Source organism: Bactrocera tryoni, chromosome 4 (assembly GCF_016617805.1).
Source record: "Bactrocera tryoni isolate S06 chromosome 4, CSIRO_BtryS06_freeze2, whole genome shotgun sequence".
Lineage (NCBI taxonomy): Eukaryota > Metazoa > Arthropoda > Insecta > Diptera > Tephritidae > Bactrocera > Bactrocera tryoni.
In genome coordinates, this window is record NC_052502.1 from 58,566,741 (window position 1) to 58,582,224 (window position 15,484).

The 15,484-nt window shown below is 37.8% G+C and overlaps 1 protein-coding gene across 1 annotated transcript in view; it reads left to right on the forward strand.

Moving 5' to 3' along the window:
• LOC120773901 (dynein heavy chain 2, axonemal) overlaps window positions 1-15,484 on the forward strand; it is a 38,748-nt gene that overhangs the window by 10,618 nt on the left and 12,646 nt on the right. The window contains exons 2-7 of the mRNA XM_040103081.1: window positions 9,420-9,577; window positions 9,656-10,366; window positions 10,431-11,190; window positions 12,822-13,911; window positions 14,690-14,860; window positions 14,961-15,471. Coding sequence (XP_039959015.1) covers window positions 9,481-9,577; window positions 9,656-10,366; window positions 10,431-11,190; window positions 12,822-13,911; window positions 14,690-14,860; window positions 14,961-15,471 — 3,340 coding nt within the window. The 5' untranslated portion in view covers window positions 9,420-9,480. The remainder of the gene's footprint in view (window positions 1-9,419; window positions 9,578-9,655; window positions 10,367-10,430; window positions 11,191-12,821; window positions 13,912-14,689; window positions 14,861-14,960; window positions 15,472-15,484) is intronic.

A 15,484-nucleotide genomic window follows, 5' to 3' on the forward strand; every position in this document is an offset into this window, starting at 1 on the left:
CGTCATTGAAATGACGAAACTAATCACGGTACATTGTTTCACTTGGGGCATCACCTCCGTAAACTTTTTGAAGTTACCGATGTGCTTCAGCTGCAAATTTTTTTTGCTGAAAGAAGAAAATAAACACTTCCCTAAAAGTCTACGACAAATAAATAAATACCCTAATGTGGAAACCCAATTTCTTTTTCATAGGTCTAGGTTATATTTTTCACGTTTTTGATATATCAAAAGCGTTCACCACTACCTGATAGAGCCATCTATTGACAAACTGTGAGAACTTAGTTGCGCACCTAATACTACCTATATAGCAGAAAACCCTGCCTTTTTTAAGTGGCTAAAACTCAAAATCAGACAATGAAGATGGTAAGCTAAAATCGTTAACACTTCATTTAACCTTAACACTTCACTATCATAGTCACTTCTTTCAGAGAGCAATGTAAAATTTTTGGTTAAATTTAATAATATATTTGCATTGATTGATTGATGCTTTTACTATATCTAAGGGAAGTTAATTTCACACTAAATGGTCCTCATTAAGTATTGCTTCAGCACAAAGAAAATATGTATTCGTCACAGGGTACTTTTGTGTCCAGTCTGGACGTTAATCCAATAACAATGAAGGTAGTTAACAACTGTAAATTTTTCTAAAAATATTTATTTAAAATATATTAAAATTAAATGATTTAAATACTTTCTATCTTAATATGGAGGTTGTATGAGCAGAATCAAGAATCGAATATACAAAATTGACAATTCCGCATACTACAACTAAGGTTAAGTTAATAAAGCGTTAATTAGTTCACATCTTTAAATTATAATTTAATTAATTATTAAAGCTCAATGTCACCCTCCATGACAAACTCTGCTATAACATTTTATAATAAAGACTATCCACGTCAATGATACCATTAACGTCTGCAAGGTCCTTACGCAAACAGACATATCTAAATCACAGAACGGTACGCACAAGAGATACCCATTTACCCCATTCCAATCAAACGTTCATGTGGTCACAAAGCGACCTAAAACCTAATGGCAGCAGATACTCGAATTGCATTGTGATTTGAGTAGATTTGTGCAATTAAGTGCTCCCAAATAAAAATGAAAGTGTACAACAAAAATAGCAAACATTGTCTCGTTGTATAGTGTATATAAATAAATTGAAAAACATGAGCAGACAAACTGGTAGTTAGATATCGTGTTTACTTATCAGTTGTACTATGTACATATGTGCTGCAAATTCAGTAAATGGAATAGTAGTAGTATATATACTACTCGTTTACCGATAGTTAGTGGAGAGCAGTATGCGACACACATATACACATGCATTAGAAACTAAGCATAAAGGGGGGTGTGCAAAAGATCCCCCGTGGACAAGGCAAGACCACCACAACTAAACAATAAAAACCACAAAGACTACTGAAATACTTAAGGCTATTTTACGGATATCAAAATACAATGAAACATAAAGCAAAACACCAACCGAACACAAACAGCCAGCAAAAACATTGAGTCCATACGCCGGCATGGATAACCGTCGAGATATTTCAGCTACCAGGATGCGAACAGAACAACAACAACAAATTTACTATCAGTAACACCAACATCGCACCCTCGAACTCGCTATGAATTCCAATTGGTATGGTACATTGTGAATAATATTTATGCTTGTTTGTAACTATGAACAAGACATACATACGTACATACATACATATGTATGTATGTCATGTGTACAGGAGTGTACAGAATAGAAATAAGAGTGTAAATGCTAGATATTTTGAGGCCATAAAGACAAACTGAAGTTTGTTGCGTATATTGTTGTTATTGTTTGCGGTTAAGTACAACTTCAAGTCGTAACTTTATGTACATACTTAAAATCATTTTTACATAAATACATACATTTATATAAACGTGGAAATATTTATAAACTTTAGAAAATGCAAGCGTATACGAAAACAAGAAAAAACGTTAACTTCGGTTGCACCGAAGCTAAATACCCTTCACAGGTGCATTTCTGTTAGTAACTATGTGTTCAGTTTGTATGGAAGCTATATGCTATAGTAATCCGTTCTGAACAAGTTTTTTAGAGATTACATTGTTGCCTTAAAAAATAATCTATACCAAATTTCGAGAATATATCTGGTCAAATGTGAAAGTAGTCCATTCAAGAACTTGATTCCGATCGTTTAGTTTGTATGGCAGCTATATGCTACAGTTAACCGATCTGATCAATTTCTTCGGAGATTACATTGTTGCTTTAGAAAATAATATATACCAAATTTCGTGAATATATCTTGTCAAATGTGAAAGTTATCCATTAGGGTGTGTCATTCTGAGGCAACCTTTTTTTTTCAACTGAAAAACAGGCTAAAAAAATGTGAAATGGGGGAGGGATGGTAAACTCGATTCCAATTCTACTCGAGAATCGAGTTTTCTCGTAAAATAATCGATTTTTCGAATGTCAAGAATCGACTTCGACTACTGAAGATCGATTCCGAAAAATCGATTCTTTTACGAGAAAACTCGATTCTCGAGTATCCATACTGGCAGCCATCGCGTGCACATATAATAACCTCCGCACAATAACAACCACAAAAAAATGATTTTTTCCCATGTTATTTATATGGAAAACAGAAAATTTGAAACAGGCACCTCTCAATATTAATATTAAGAGCTCATCTTTTGAGTGACTTTCCTTTCCACATTTTCAAAAGTTTTTAGCCTGTTTTTCAGTTGAAAAAAAAAGGTTGCCTCAGAATGACACACCCTATTGTCCATACAAGAACTTGATTCCGATCGTTTAGTTTGTATGGCAGCTATATGCTATAGATAACTGATCCGAACAATTTCTTCGGAGATTACATTGTTGCCTTATAAAACAACATGTACCAAGTTTCGTGAATATATCTTGTCAAATGTGAAAGTTTTCCATACAAGCATTTGATTCCGATCGTTCAGTTTGTATGGCAGCTATATGTTATAGTGGTCCCATAACGGCCGTTCCCACAAATGAGCAGCCTCTTGAAGAGAAAATGACGTTTGCAAAATTTCAAAACGATATCTTAGAAACTGAGGGACTAGTTCGTATATATACAGACAGACGGACAGACAGACGGTCATGGCTAAATCGACTCAGCTCGACATACTGATCATTTATATATATACTTTATAGGGTCTCCGACGATTCCTTCTGGGTGTTACAAACTTCGTGACAAAGTTAATATACCCTGTTCAGGGTATAAAAACATTGTCTTATACATCCATTAGGGTGGGCCAAAAAATTTTTATTTTTTCATAAAAAAACAAACATTCATAAGTTTGAGATCTTAAGTGCTTATATGGGTTGCCTCGTACTATTAACAAAGAAATTCTGAAATTGTGGCACAAAGAAATTGTAAACTCGACCATTGCGACGCCATTTCCGATGACCCCTCGGAAAACAGTACGCCCGCATTGGCAGGATAACTACTTACAGTATGATCTAAAGTGAAAAAATATGTTAAGACCTTAACATAGAACTTGGACGATAGAAAAAAATTTAAATTTTTGTTTTGGCAGACATTTTTACAAAAAAATTAAAATGTCAAGGAAAACTTCGTGAAAAAACCTGGAAAAAAATCCTTCGTCCAAGTCATTCAAAATTGTTTCTCAAAGACTTGTGTAAAATTTCACGAAGATCGGTTTAGTAGTTTTCGAGAAATTTTGACAACCGACTTCAATCAATCAGTTTCGAGAAAAACGCGTTTAAAGACGGCGCAAGGTCTCAAGACTCCGAAACTATTACTCCGATCAATTATCAATTTAGGGCAAAATTGTAGAGAAGTTTTAATAAGATAATAAAAAACGATTTTTTTGAAACCCGTTAACCCTTGCAACCCTTAAGTTTTCATCAAGCTTTTCCAACTTTGTTTACTGTATGCGATTTTGTAAAGTTCAACTTATACTCAGTTATTAATTTGTAATATAAATGAATTATAACGGTATACTATATAAGGAAAAAAAATCGTTTTTTGGAGCACCCTAATATGTATACATATAGTATATGGGCATGTACATAAGAAGTTTAATGTTAAATTTCACTTGCATAAATACATACATAATATACACATACTTACATAACAGTGAGCACTCTGTAGAGTTGGAGTATGTTGTGCCTTTGTTTGGGGGGCGAACGCAGTTGTTAGTTATAGGCGTGTCGCCAAATCGTAAATCAAATTGAAGTGGGTCGCAGCCGAGCGGCCAACATGCGCAATAACAATAGCAACAATAAGAACAACCGAAACCGCTATTTGGACAACGACAGTATATTGCTAGGAATGTTAAAGAAAATGTTAAATAACAAGACAACAGAGTTTCATTTACAAATACATAATGTGTAAATACATATCACTTTCATAAAGGAATACATATCCGTAAATACGTCTATTAAAATTGAATATAAATGAACGAAATGTACTTTAAATTGGATAAATCGATAATGAAACAACACTTAAAGCAAGCAAATAGAAAACATTTAACAAACTATACCACAATAATGTCGTAGGACTTTTGAAATACCCTGTATATCCTGAAGTATAGTACGAGCATGTAAAGCGCTGCAAAGTAGTATACGCAACGACTAACGGGGAAACCCTCTGTGTGGGATGTAGTAAGCATGCGACGTAGATTTTTCGAAATTTGCTGAAAGGAAGAGCGCTTTATTTCAGAAAAAAGCTCCACATGTCGCGAATAAAATTTCGACCTATAAGTAGTAGTAAATCGATATCTTAGAAAATGAGGGACTGCTAAATTGACTTAGCTCGGTATAATGTAATGTTTAACCGATTTCGAGGTTCCCTACCATTTTATTTTTTGAAGATTATTTCTTTCAAATGTTGGCCGTCTTCTCCAATTTTCGAACATTTCGGCTAGTAATTGGAAAATGACACGAGTGATGTTTTGCTAGACTTTACATATCCCCACAGGAAAAAGTGTAACGGTGTGATATCACACGATCATCGTGGCCGAGCCAAAACGTGAAATTATCTGTTCACCGAGATTACGAGCTTCAATTTCAGACATCAAATAGTCGATTATCATGGCACGATAACGATCGCCATGGACGGTTACATTCTCAACAGCATCATTTTTCAATGAATATGAACCAATGATTCCACCGGCCCACAAACCACGCCAAACCGTTGATTTGTTTACATACCCATTGAGCCAGAAATGGTCCTCAACGCAGAACAAAATTTGGCTCTAAGACGTTGGATGTTTTTGGAACTTTTCAAGGGCCCATAGAAGGAAGCGATGTCGCTTGGGTAGGTAGAGCGTCTTCAGTTCTTGCACAAGCTGTATTTTGTATACTTTCAATTTAAGATATCCACGTAAATACGTCAGTAGTTCCATACGTGAATCCGAGTTGCTGCGAACGTTGAGTCGAATCTCCCCGGTCTACATGTACACTCTCAGCCACGGCTACTATATTTTTTGCTATGAGCTGGACGTGGTCTATACGGTCGAATAGTATCCAATAATGAATGCTAGGTGTCAGGAGGGGTGATCGTGTTGCGAATAGTACGATCAGTAAGCCGACTATATTGACCGTAAATTGAAACATATTATTTAAAGAAAGTGAATTTTTGTAATAAAGTTGAACGATTTGTAAACGTTGTTTAGGCGTAAGCCTTCCTAATGCCAAACAATACTGTCATAAAGAGGCTATTGAAAAATGTATCTCTATTTTGATCACCCGTTGTATATACATATATGTATATTTTATAGGGTCTTCAAAGATTCCTTTAGGATGTTACAAACTTCGTGATAAAATTAATATATTTTGTTCAGGGTTGATTTTTACCCAATTTTTTTTTTTCATTAATCCTGTGAATAATAATGGCAACCCTTTAATCCAACAGCAGGTTAAACTTGACCTCTTCAAGGCTTCAAAATTTGCAATGCTTAAATTACTAGTTCGCTATTGGACTTTCTTATTGAATTGCCAATGAACGAGGGCAACGTTGGCCATCACAAATATGTATCCAAAACCCTATATCCATTAAATTTATTTATTTTTTTCTCTTGGTCACAGGCACTCGCACATGGCGTAAGTTCATATCTACTTGTCTACCTGTTTACCTGCCCTGCCTACATGTGCTTGAATCCCGCCTGCAACGCTTTCAGTGCCGCTCAATCTCATCATTACCAGTCGCCGATTCTGTGGTGGCCGATGACAAACGCTGGTGGTTGCTTCAGCTGCAGACTCCATGCAGACAGCAATAGAGGGTGTGACGGACAACAGTAAGAAGGAAAAGAATCAAAAAACAAGAAAGAAGTATATCAACTGATGCAACAATTGCAAAATTCTTCCGAAGTGCTAAGGCCATTGTTGGTGTTTTTCTTTTGCTTCCACTCGTCAAATGTTCTCTCTTTTACTTACTCTTACTCTCCGGAGATGAAATGTTGGCGCGCTGATGCTAACCTATGTTTAAATTTAAGAGGGTGCCAACACTCGAGTGAGCCGTGTGTGAATTACACCCTTTTGCACCGGTGTATTGCGCTTAATTATTGTAATTTATTATTTAATGTAATTCCTTTTGCAGGCGCCCTGTGCATTGAGTATTAAGCAGCGCGCGCTGCACACTGCCGGTTGGCTGGCTGGATGCCTGGTGATGAAATGTCGAAAATTTCCGCAAATTAAGAAAGCACAATTGAGGGATTTGCCATTGATCGATTGCTACTGCAGGCGAAAAGTATAAAATTATTGTAATTAACTTGTTGGCATGTTGCCACTGCAATGCTGCACACCGTTGCGTTTGCTGCCACCAAGCCGGCAAGTTGTTCAATGTGCAATAAGTAAACAAACGTTGGGCTTGGCTAGACGAAGTAGTGCGGGAGTGTGATATTGAATTCATTGAGGATAGCACGTCATCGATTAGCTTTTATGCTTGTTTACATTATGGCATGATTTGATAAGTATCGTTGGAAGGTGACGAACATAATTTCAATTTGGAACACCCTCCGTTTAAGAATTTATTAACAACATAATTTACATATGGTCCAAGCGACTTAATAAACGGAAAGTGAAATAAGATAAGATACAAAGAAGATCGATATAACTCGAAGTAAGATTTGCTACTTGAAGTGCTGAACACAATGAGCGCGACAGACTGCAAACGACATCTGTCATATTAGAATACACACGTTCTTATGGACACAGTTATGTAGTTGTGCAGCTGCCTCAATAACTATGTCCCTAAGGACTTGTGTATTTTAATAATTGACAGATGTCGTTTGCAGTCTGTCGCGCTCATTGTGTTCAGCACTTGACTGTTCTACCATGACCCCAAATGTTATAAAATATTCAAATAGAGATAAAAACGTGGCTACCACCATAGACACTTATAGAGTCATGCCAAGATGTAAGCTAAAACATGTAAAAACGCTAACGAAAGACAGATGGACAATGGCTAAATCGACTCAACTCGTCACGCTTGATATATACTTTACAGGGTCTCCGGCATTAACTTCCGAGTGTTACAAACATCGTGGCAAACATAAAATACCTTATACAGGATATAAAAATTTTGTTTGTCCGGGAATTATTTTACTTTAAAAAGGCTTAAGACCCACTCGGAACGATCACAGTCCAATAAGCCTTTGTAAACCTTTTTCATTTTCATGGAATTATTAAAATCAGCCCCTATAGCATATAACATAGCTGCCATCCAAACTGAAGGATCGGAATCAAGTGATTGTAGGCAAAACTTTGTCATTTGAGAAGAAGTCTACTAAATTTGTCAGAAGTTATTATTTAAGGCAATGGTGCAATCTCCAAATTATATTTCTGCATAGCGAAACCTTCCCCAGACATTTCCTTCTCTATGAAGGATATCCCGCGCACAGATGTTGAGTAAACTTTTTCACGGATGGATCAATGGATAGGGTAGGGGCAGATTAGAGGGGGAATCTTCTGCCTTTTTGCAAAACCGATAAGCCTGGAGGAGAGCGCATATTTACCCCAATTTCATTAGATTGAGACCGAGTCAGTTCTCCCCTTTACTCTTGCGCTCTAGCTTTAGATATATGGAACTCCCGAGTGCTGGTCAGCAACTAGAAATTTGGCGATTACAAAATCTTTCTCATCCAAGAAAAACCGCAAGAAGTAGTTCTTAGCTTTTCACATGGTTCATCGCGCCGTAATGGTAGATGATCTAATCCGGGCCATAGAGAAAAAACTTGGATACAAAGATGTCCGGGCTCCTCCTAAAACTGCGATCCTGGGAGGAATTGCTTTCAATCTTCACCGTCTTTCCTTCACTGTCTCTGACTGGAAAATGCGACAAGGATACTTCTCAAATACACATCAAAACTGTATGAAGACAGGTGAGGTGGAATCATTTAGGCTTTGAAGTTGAAAGAATTGGTTAACAAATTTGTGGTAAACTCGATACACTTCTTCGATTTACAATCAACTGGCGATCTACCTATCTAAGAATTTTAGAATAAAAAAAACACGGCTGTTAAAGCTGCCTATACGGCTGGTCAGTTGCCTCCGAGCACCTGGAGAGTTAGGACAAACATTTTCGCGCGACATGTTTCTGTAAGTGAAGCAAGTCGAAAATGCAAATTCGTTAGATTCTGTGTGAAACTCGGTAAATCTGCGACAGAGACGTTTGATATGTTCAAGCAGGCTTACCCGGATATTGCTTTAGCAATAAGTGGTGTGTTTCTGTCGCACCAGGCCTTTTGGAGGGCCGATAAAAGGTCGCTGATGAAGACCGTATCGGGAGACCTGCAACTTCGACAAACTCCGACAGTGTGGCAAAGTTTTGAACTCAGACCGTCGACTAAGTATTCGTTTAATTGCTCAGATATTAAATTTATCAAAATCTGTGGTTCATGCGCTGCACCGACGCAGAAGGAGCCTGTTTTGAAATTTTAAAAGAATTGTAACGATTGGTTCAATAAATTTTTTAAATCGACTCAGTCCTGTTACTATTCGGAAAAACTCTGTAATCCTGACCGTGCCGTGCAGATTAGTTTATTTTCTTAAGCTAATTCCTAGTTTTTACGACAATCATATTTCAAGCTCGGTGCTTTGAACCACTACGATCCATTGATAAAAGTTTCCCCTGAAAAATTGCCTAGAAAGCACGAATTCGAACACAAGAATTGGAGCTGAATATAACCATACAACAGGCACTTCCTGTAATAACTTGTAGGATTTCTATACGTTGGAACCCAAATCAAAATAATCAATAAGCGATCAGCTGTTTACGTTGCTCTAGGCAACAAATTTAGCAATATTTATTTACAAGACTTTGTTTACAAAGCGCTTCTAAGCAACACACATACTCCATTTGAATTCTACTTTGCATTAACAACTCACTCATGGCTGCATGGAAACGCTTGTAAATCTGAGAAAACATTTTCAGAAATTTTCACATTCTTGAGCAAATTTATCAAGTGAACAGACGTGTTTGGCGTGCAACCAAAATGGCTCAGATAGGAAAAGAACCTGGGAAACATATGGACAAAGGAGCCGCAGGCGACACACTTAGCATGTCTAGCAGCTCTTCTACGGATGATCAAGGTAAGTAAAAATGGAAATTTTTGGCAAAAAATCTAACCAATTTTTACGCGCATATCTTCATTATACAAATCTATGCAGAGGCTGCGGACAAAAAGAAAAAGGATCTACTACCCACTACGCCAGTTATACCAATACCTGACTACACCGAAGAGGAATTGAATAAGCTCATCATGTATGTCCAGCGCATGACAATGCTATTCGCGTTGGACCACCGTGATTGGTGTGAGGAGACGTTAACTACCATTAGACGGTGGTTTATGGAGGTTAACTATCCCCTTATGACTATTTTCTATGATCGCAATATACTTAGCGCTTGTCTTGGATTCCCTCTGGCCCCCGTGGCTGATATTTGTTATTTTGTCCGTAAGCAAAATCAGATTTTCTCAGTAGAGGGATTCCATGATGAGATATATTTCGGTACCATACAAGAGGACGTAGACGGCTGTTTACTGAAAATTATGCAATATGTATATCAGCCAATATTCCGTAACTACAAGGATTGGAACGACAATATTAAGAGCCGCTTCTGCAGAGCAATGGATAAATTTCTATGTTATCTTACGAGTTTGCATTACAAAATGTCCGGTCTTACAGTATTATATGTGCCTTATGTGGTAAAACAGATTTCACGAGCAGATGTACAGCACGATCGTGAATTCGTTAAAAATCTCGAAGCGATTGTAGTCTATTGGACGACGCAAATTCGTACACTCATAAATGACAAAACACTCATAGCACAACATGATTTCGTGGTGCCGACAGAAGAGTATGAGTTCTGGCTTTATCGATGTAAGCAGCTAAAATCTATGATACTCAATATGAAACCAGATGCTGATACCCTTATTTCTTCCAGTTGAAGTATTACAAGGCTTGGACACCCAATTGCAACACGAAGACGTACAACAGATTATTCACGTTTTACGCAATTCACATTCAGTTTATATAAAGCAAGTAGACGAACTCATCGAAGAATGTCACAATGAAATGGAAGAGGCTAAATCGAATATTAAATATCTATTTTTGCTAAATGAACCTTGCTCACACATTGACCAAGCCGAATCACCAGCTGCAGTGCCAGCGCTCATACCACGAATTGTGAACATCATACGTTATATTTGGTTGAATTCTGAGTTTTATCAACGGCGCGATCTCATCACTGGTCTATTTCGCAATCTTAGTAACCAAATTATCAAGTTCTCACTGGATCAGGTAAATGTTGATAAAGTATTGCAAGGAAACCCACGTTTTGGCATACGTATGGCAAATATGGCAATCGACTGCTGCCTCTCATACAGAGCCATCTACGATTTAATGTCGAAGGAACATGCCACTCGTAAACCTGATATTGGTTGGGATTTGGAAAATGCTATGATCTTTAATCATGTAGACGCATTTATTGAACGGCTTAATGATCTTATTGACATATGTGAATCAATGATCGTATTTGGTCGTTTGGATGAAACCGAGGCAATACCAAAGCCAACATTTGGTGGCACTAACGGCGAAGAGTTTGAGAGGACTGCAGAAGGAGTTGAAAAACAATTTATGGTGTTGCTGGATGCTTTGGAACACGACTCTAAGGAACTTATATTAAATGTTAATAAAAATGAATGGTGAGTTACGTGATCGAGGGAACATACTGAAAACATTCGCACTACAATACATATAAAGCCTCATTCCCTGATTCTATATAAAGCGAGGAGGGTGGGCTTAAATACGAAAACTCATTGATTATAAAATCTATAATTACTTGTGAAACCGTACTTTTTACAAATAATACAAACAGCGGCCTACTACTCCGTATCTGGTATGATTTCCTGCGCCTCAGCCTCATTCTTCACGTACGCACTAGTTCGTTTTTAGCTGACGTAATAGCAAATGTCATCCACAGGTACCCGGGAAATCCACAAAAGCGCTAAAAATGTAACGATCATAAAAAATTGTTATAAGAGGATAGTTGACCTCCACAAACCAACGTCTAATGCGCGTCTCTCGCACCAGACATGGTGGTCCAATTCAAATATCATAGTCATGCGCTGCACATAATTTTTTTTGTTGTCTACTTTGCTGGGGGAATACTCAGTTTTTAGATGATTCCCAAAAACGGCCACATCTAATCCGATTTTCAAGCCCAGCAATTACATTAACTCGTAGGAGAAGTACCATATATACGGTGACTAATGAAGCTTTATGATAAGCTTATTTCAACACCTGAGGTAAGACATTTATACAGATATCCGAATAGTTGATAAAATAGGTTAAATCCGTTCTTTAGTCCTAACAAAACCGTACCTATGTGCATATTTTCGCCGTGGCGGCGGTAGAGGTGTGAATCGGTACGTTGCTGTCATTGAATAACACGTGTTCCTTCGATTGGTGCAGATTCTCTATAATTTCAAATCACATCGGCCTTAGATTTCAGCATAAAAGAGTCCCGTCAACGCTTTTCCTTCCCTAAAAATTTTCATATAAATAAACTTTCAGTAAAATCCAACCAACGGAGGCCACATCTGGTCCTGCCGATGGAACAGTTCAGCTTCTTAAGGGCAAGTTCGCCGTATAAAATCCCCCCTTTCAACTATTTCGTGGTTATTGGCGAGTTTCATCACCCTTTATTGGAAAGGAAACAAAAAAGTCCGGTGGTCACATCTGGGCTATAGGGCGGCTGCGGAAGCGTTGGCATGCCGGCCTTGATTAGGCAGCTGTTCACAAGAAAGGCGGTGTGAGCCGGTGCAACTTCCAATTCGCTGCGATATATTGTCGGACCTGATAGACACTTCGTTTGAGTGTCCTGATGACTTCCACGTAAAACTTGGCGGTAACGGTTTGTCCAGGAGGAACAAATTCATGGTGGACGATGCCTATGTCAAAAAAGACAATGATCTTCGTTTTCACTTTGGATTTGCTCATTCTTCCAGTCTTCATCAGCGACCTTTTCTCGGCCCTCCAAAAAGGCCTGGTGCATTCGAAACACACCACTTCTTGCTAAAGCAATATCTGGGTTAGCCTGCTTGATCATATCAAACGTCCCTGTCGAAGATTTACCGAGTTTCACACAGAATTTAATCGCGTACATCTGCTCTAATGAACGCTGTGTTTTCGGCTTGAACCACTCACAGAAACACGTCGCGTTGGTACAGTCGCGGCTGAAGAAAATCAGTCCTACTTGTATTAATTTCTGTATAAACCCTGTGTATACATATAGTTACAAATTTTCTTGTTTTCAAATAATCTTTCCTTGCAGGTATGAAGAGGTACTGAAATATCGTCGCACAGTGCAGAGTTTTGAAGAGACCATTCAACGATTAATGTCTAACGTTTTTCAACGCATCTGCAACATCGAGGAGGGTTTGGAAGTACTGAATGTAACACTATTCTATTCCTATCGCGCTAGCATACGTAAGACCTTCCTCCGACAAGTAAGCGATGTTTGGATAATGTTCGATAAAGAAATGTCTGATACAACCAAAATGCTAATGGAACGTGTGAAACTTCATGAATCTTGGTTGCCTTATTATGTTTCACGTGCCATCGGCTATCGCATTAATCTCGAACGCTTGCAGTGGCTGCGCGATCGCCTCAATACATCCGAGTGGATGCCAGTTGTGCCCGAAGCGAAAATAGTACTTGATAAATTTGAAAATCTTAAAAAGGACTATACCAAAGAGATAAAAAAAGCTTTCGATGATTGGGTAAATAATTGCAGTAGCCCCACGCTAGAGAGTCGTTTGGAGCGAACTTTGCTCATACGCAGCAAGGTTAAACGCGGCTTGATCGAATGTAATATGGATCGCTCGATACTAAGCATATGCGAGCAAGCGCGTCATTTTGATAACCTTGGGTTTCAAATACCACCACTAATACGAAAGGTGTACGATCGTTATAGCACGCTGCAATTTGTCTACAACAGTGTCCTTACCGTATGCTTAGACTACAATCGCATACTTGCCGCACTCTCGGAACAAGAGCGTACACTCTTTCGTGCACTAATACATGCATGCGATCGTAAAATTGCACCTGGCTTGTTTAAGCTTACTTGGAGTGGCGAATTAAGTGATGCTTATATAGCTGACTGCGCCAAGCACACTAAAAAACTACAGGACTCTTTGGATATTTATAAACGCGCTAACCGCCAAATTGCCAAAACATGCGAGAAAATCTGCGATACAGCTCTAATAAAGATAGCGCTAAGTGGTGCGGTAGAATTGCCAGTTTTCGAGTTATCATTGGCGGCCTCTACACGTAAAGCAACAAACATTATTATAGGTCACTATGAAACAATTGTGGATTTGCTATTTGCGGTATTCCAGGAGTTCCAACCTGTTTTAGATGAGGTGAGTGCGTTTAGCTCCATAATTATTAAGGGTCTGCAGCAAACTGACACTCGAGTGTCCATTCTGCAATGAAATCGGACTGCAAGCCACGCCTACTTTCTATATAATACAATTTTAAGTTCCATCTGAATTCGAATGAACAAATCAAGAAGCAATTAATATAACAGGATATAATTTTGCACGAATAATGCCTTATGACCAAAAATTGTCCAAATCCAACAAAAACTTTTCAGGCTCCTAGGTGCCGAACAATTAGAACCCAGTACATATATTTTAGTTTTTACCGAAAATATAGGAGATATATTATTGAAATTCAGAGAGAACTATTTTTTTCTGATAGTAGTATGTCTCTGAGTCTAAAACTGGTTGAATAGGGTCAATATTTCCCTTGGCCCACCCTATGCCTTATATAAAGATTGGCGAACTTTCTAGTAACTTTATACCGCATATATCGGCCAATATGTGAGTTATTTTAATAAAATTGAGAGATCGTGTTTTTCTTATAACGGTCCATATTTGTGCTTAGGATGAATAAAAACAAATGAAAACTCCCCCTAAACTTCTTAAACTAACAAGCCTTATCGACATGAAGGGGTACTTCCTGGCGTTAATACTTGCAAGTTGCAAGAGTATGAAATGTTCGGTTATACCCGAACTTAGCTCTCCCTACCTGCTTTTGTTTTAAGATCATTTCAAGGATTATTGTCGAACGTCTAAGCTGAGCAGGTACCAAAAAAATTTTCTGTTTCTTAAATAACTACTATTCTTTGACTTCTAGATGGAAAGTGAGTGGTATGAGTATATTATACAATTCGATGCTATGCTAAATGCGGCCCTTATGACTTGTGCCCGTAACTCTTTGCTAAATGTGTACAATCTGGTGCGTTCCGAAGGTGACATACTACCATCACCTATACTCATATTGGAAGCTGATATTGTTGATGGGAAGGTAAGACAGAAATTAAGGCAACTCTGGTATTTATTCTAGCATATTTGTATACATTCTCAATTTCTCAATTTCTTCTGCTTAAATCTCCATCCTACATTAGATTCAACTTAATCCCAATATGAAAGACATCATGCAGCTATTTTCCGGTATATTCGAACGTGTTAGCACAAGTCTAGCGATTTTTCCTAGACTCACCGCAAAACTGAAATTGCCAAAGGAATATCAACAACCGATATTTTCTGTAACTTTTGCAAATGATCTAGAAGCTAAGGAAATACAATCATCACTCGAATACGAAGTAAAATATAATGAAGAAGAGATCGAAACATTTTTAATGGGTTGGCGCTATTATCGAGATATTTGGGAAAAAACAGAATTGGAATTCACCAAAAACATACTATCAACCGATCAAAAATCTTATGTTTTCGAGCAGAGTATTGAATATTACAGCAGTTTGGCTGATGAAATCGGCATGAAAGACTCCATCGTGAATGTGTACTTTATATTGGTTAATCAGAACTTTCTTAAGAACACGCTCATGGATTATATTGAAAAATGGCAAATGTTAAATATAAAACTGCTGCTGCGACGTGCCACAACTAAAATCAATGGTGAGTATAAAAC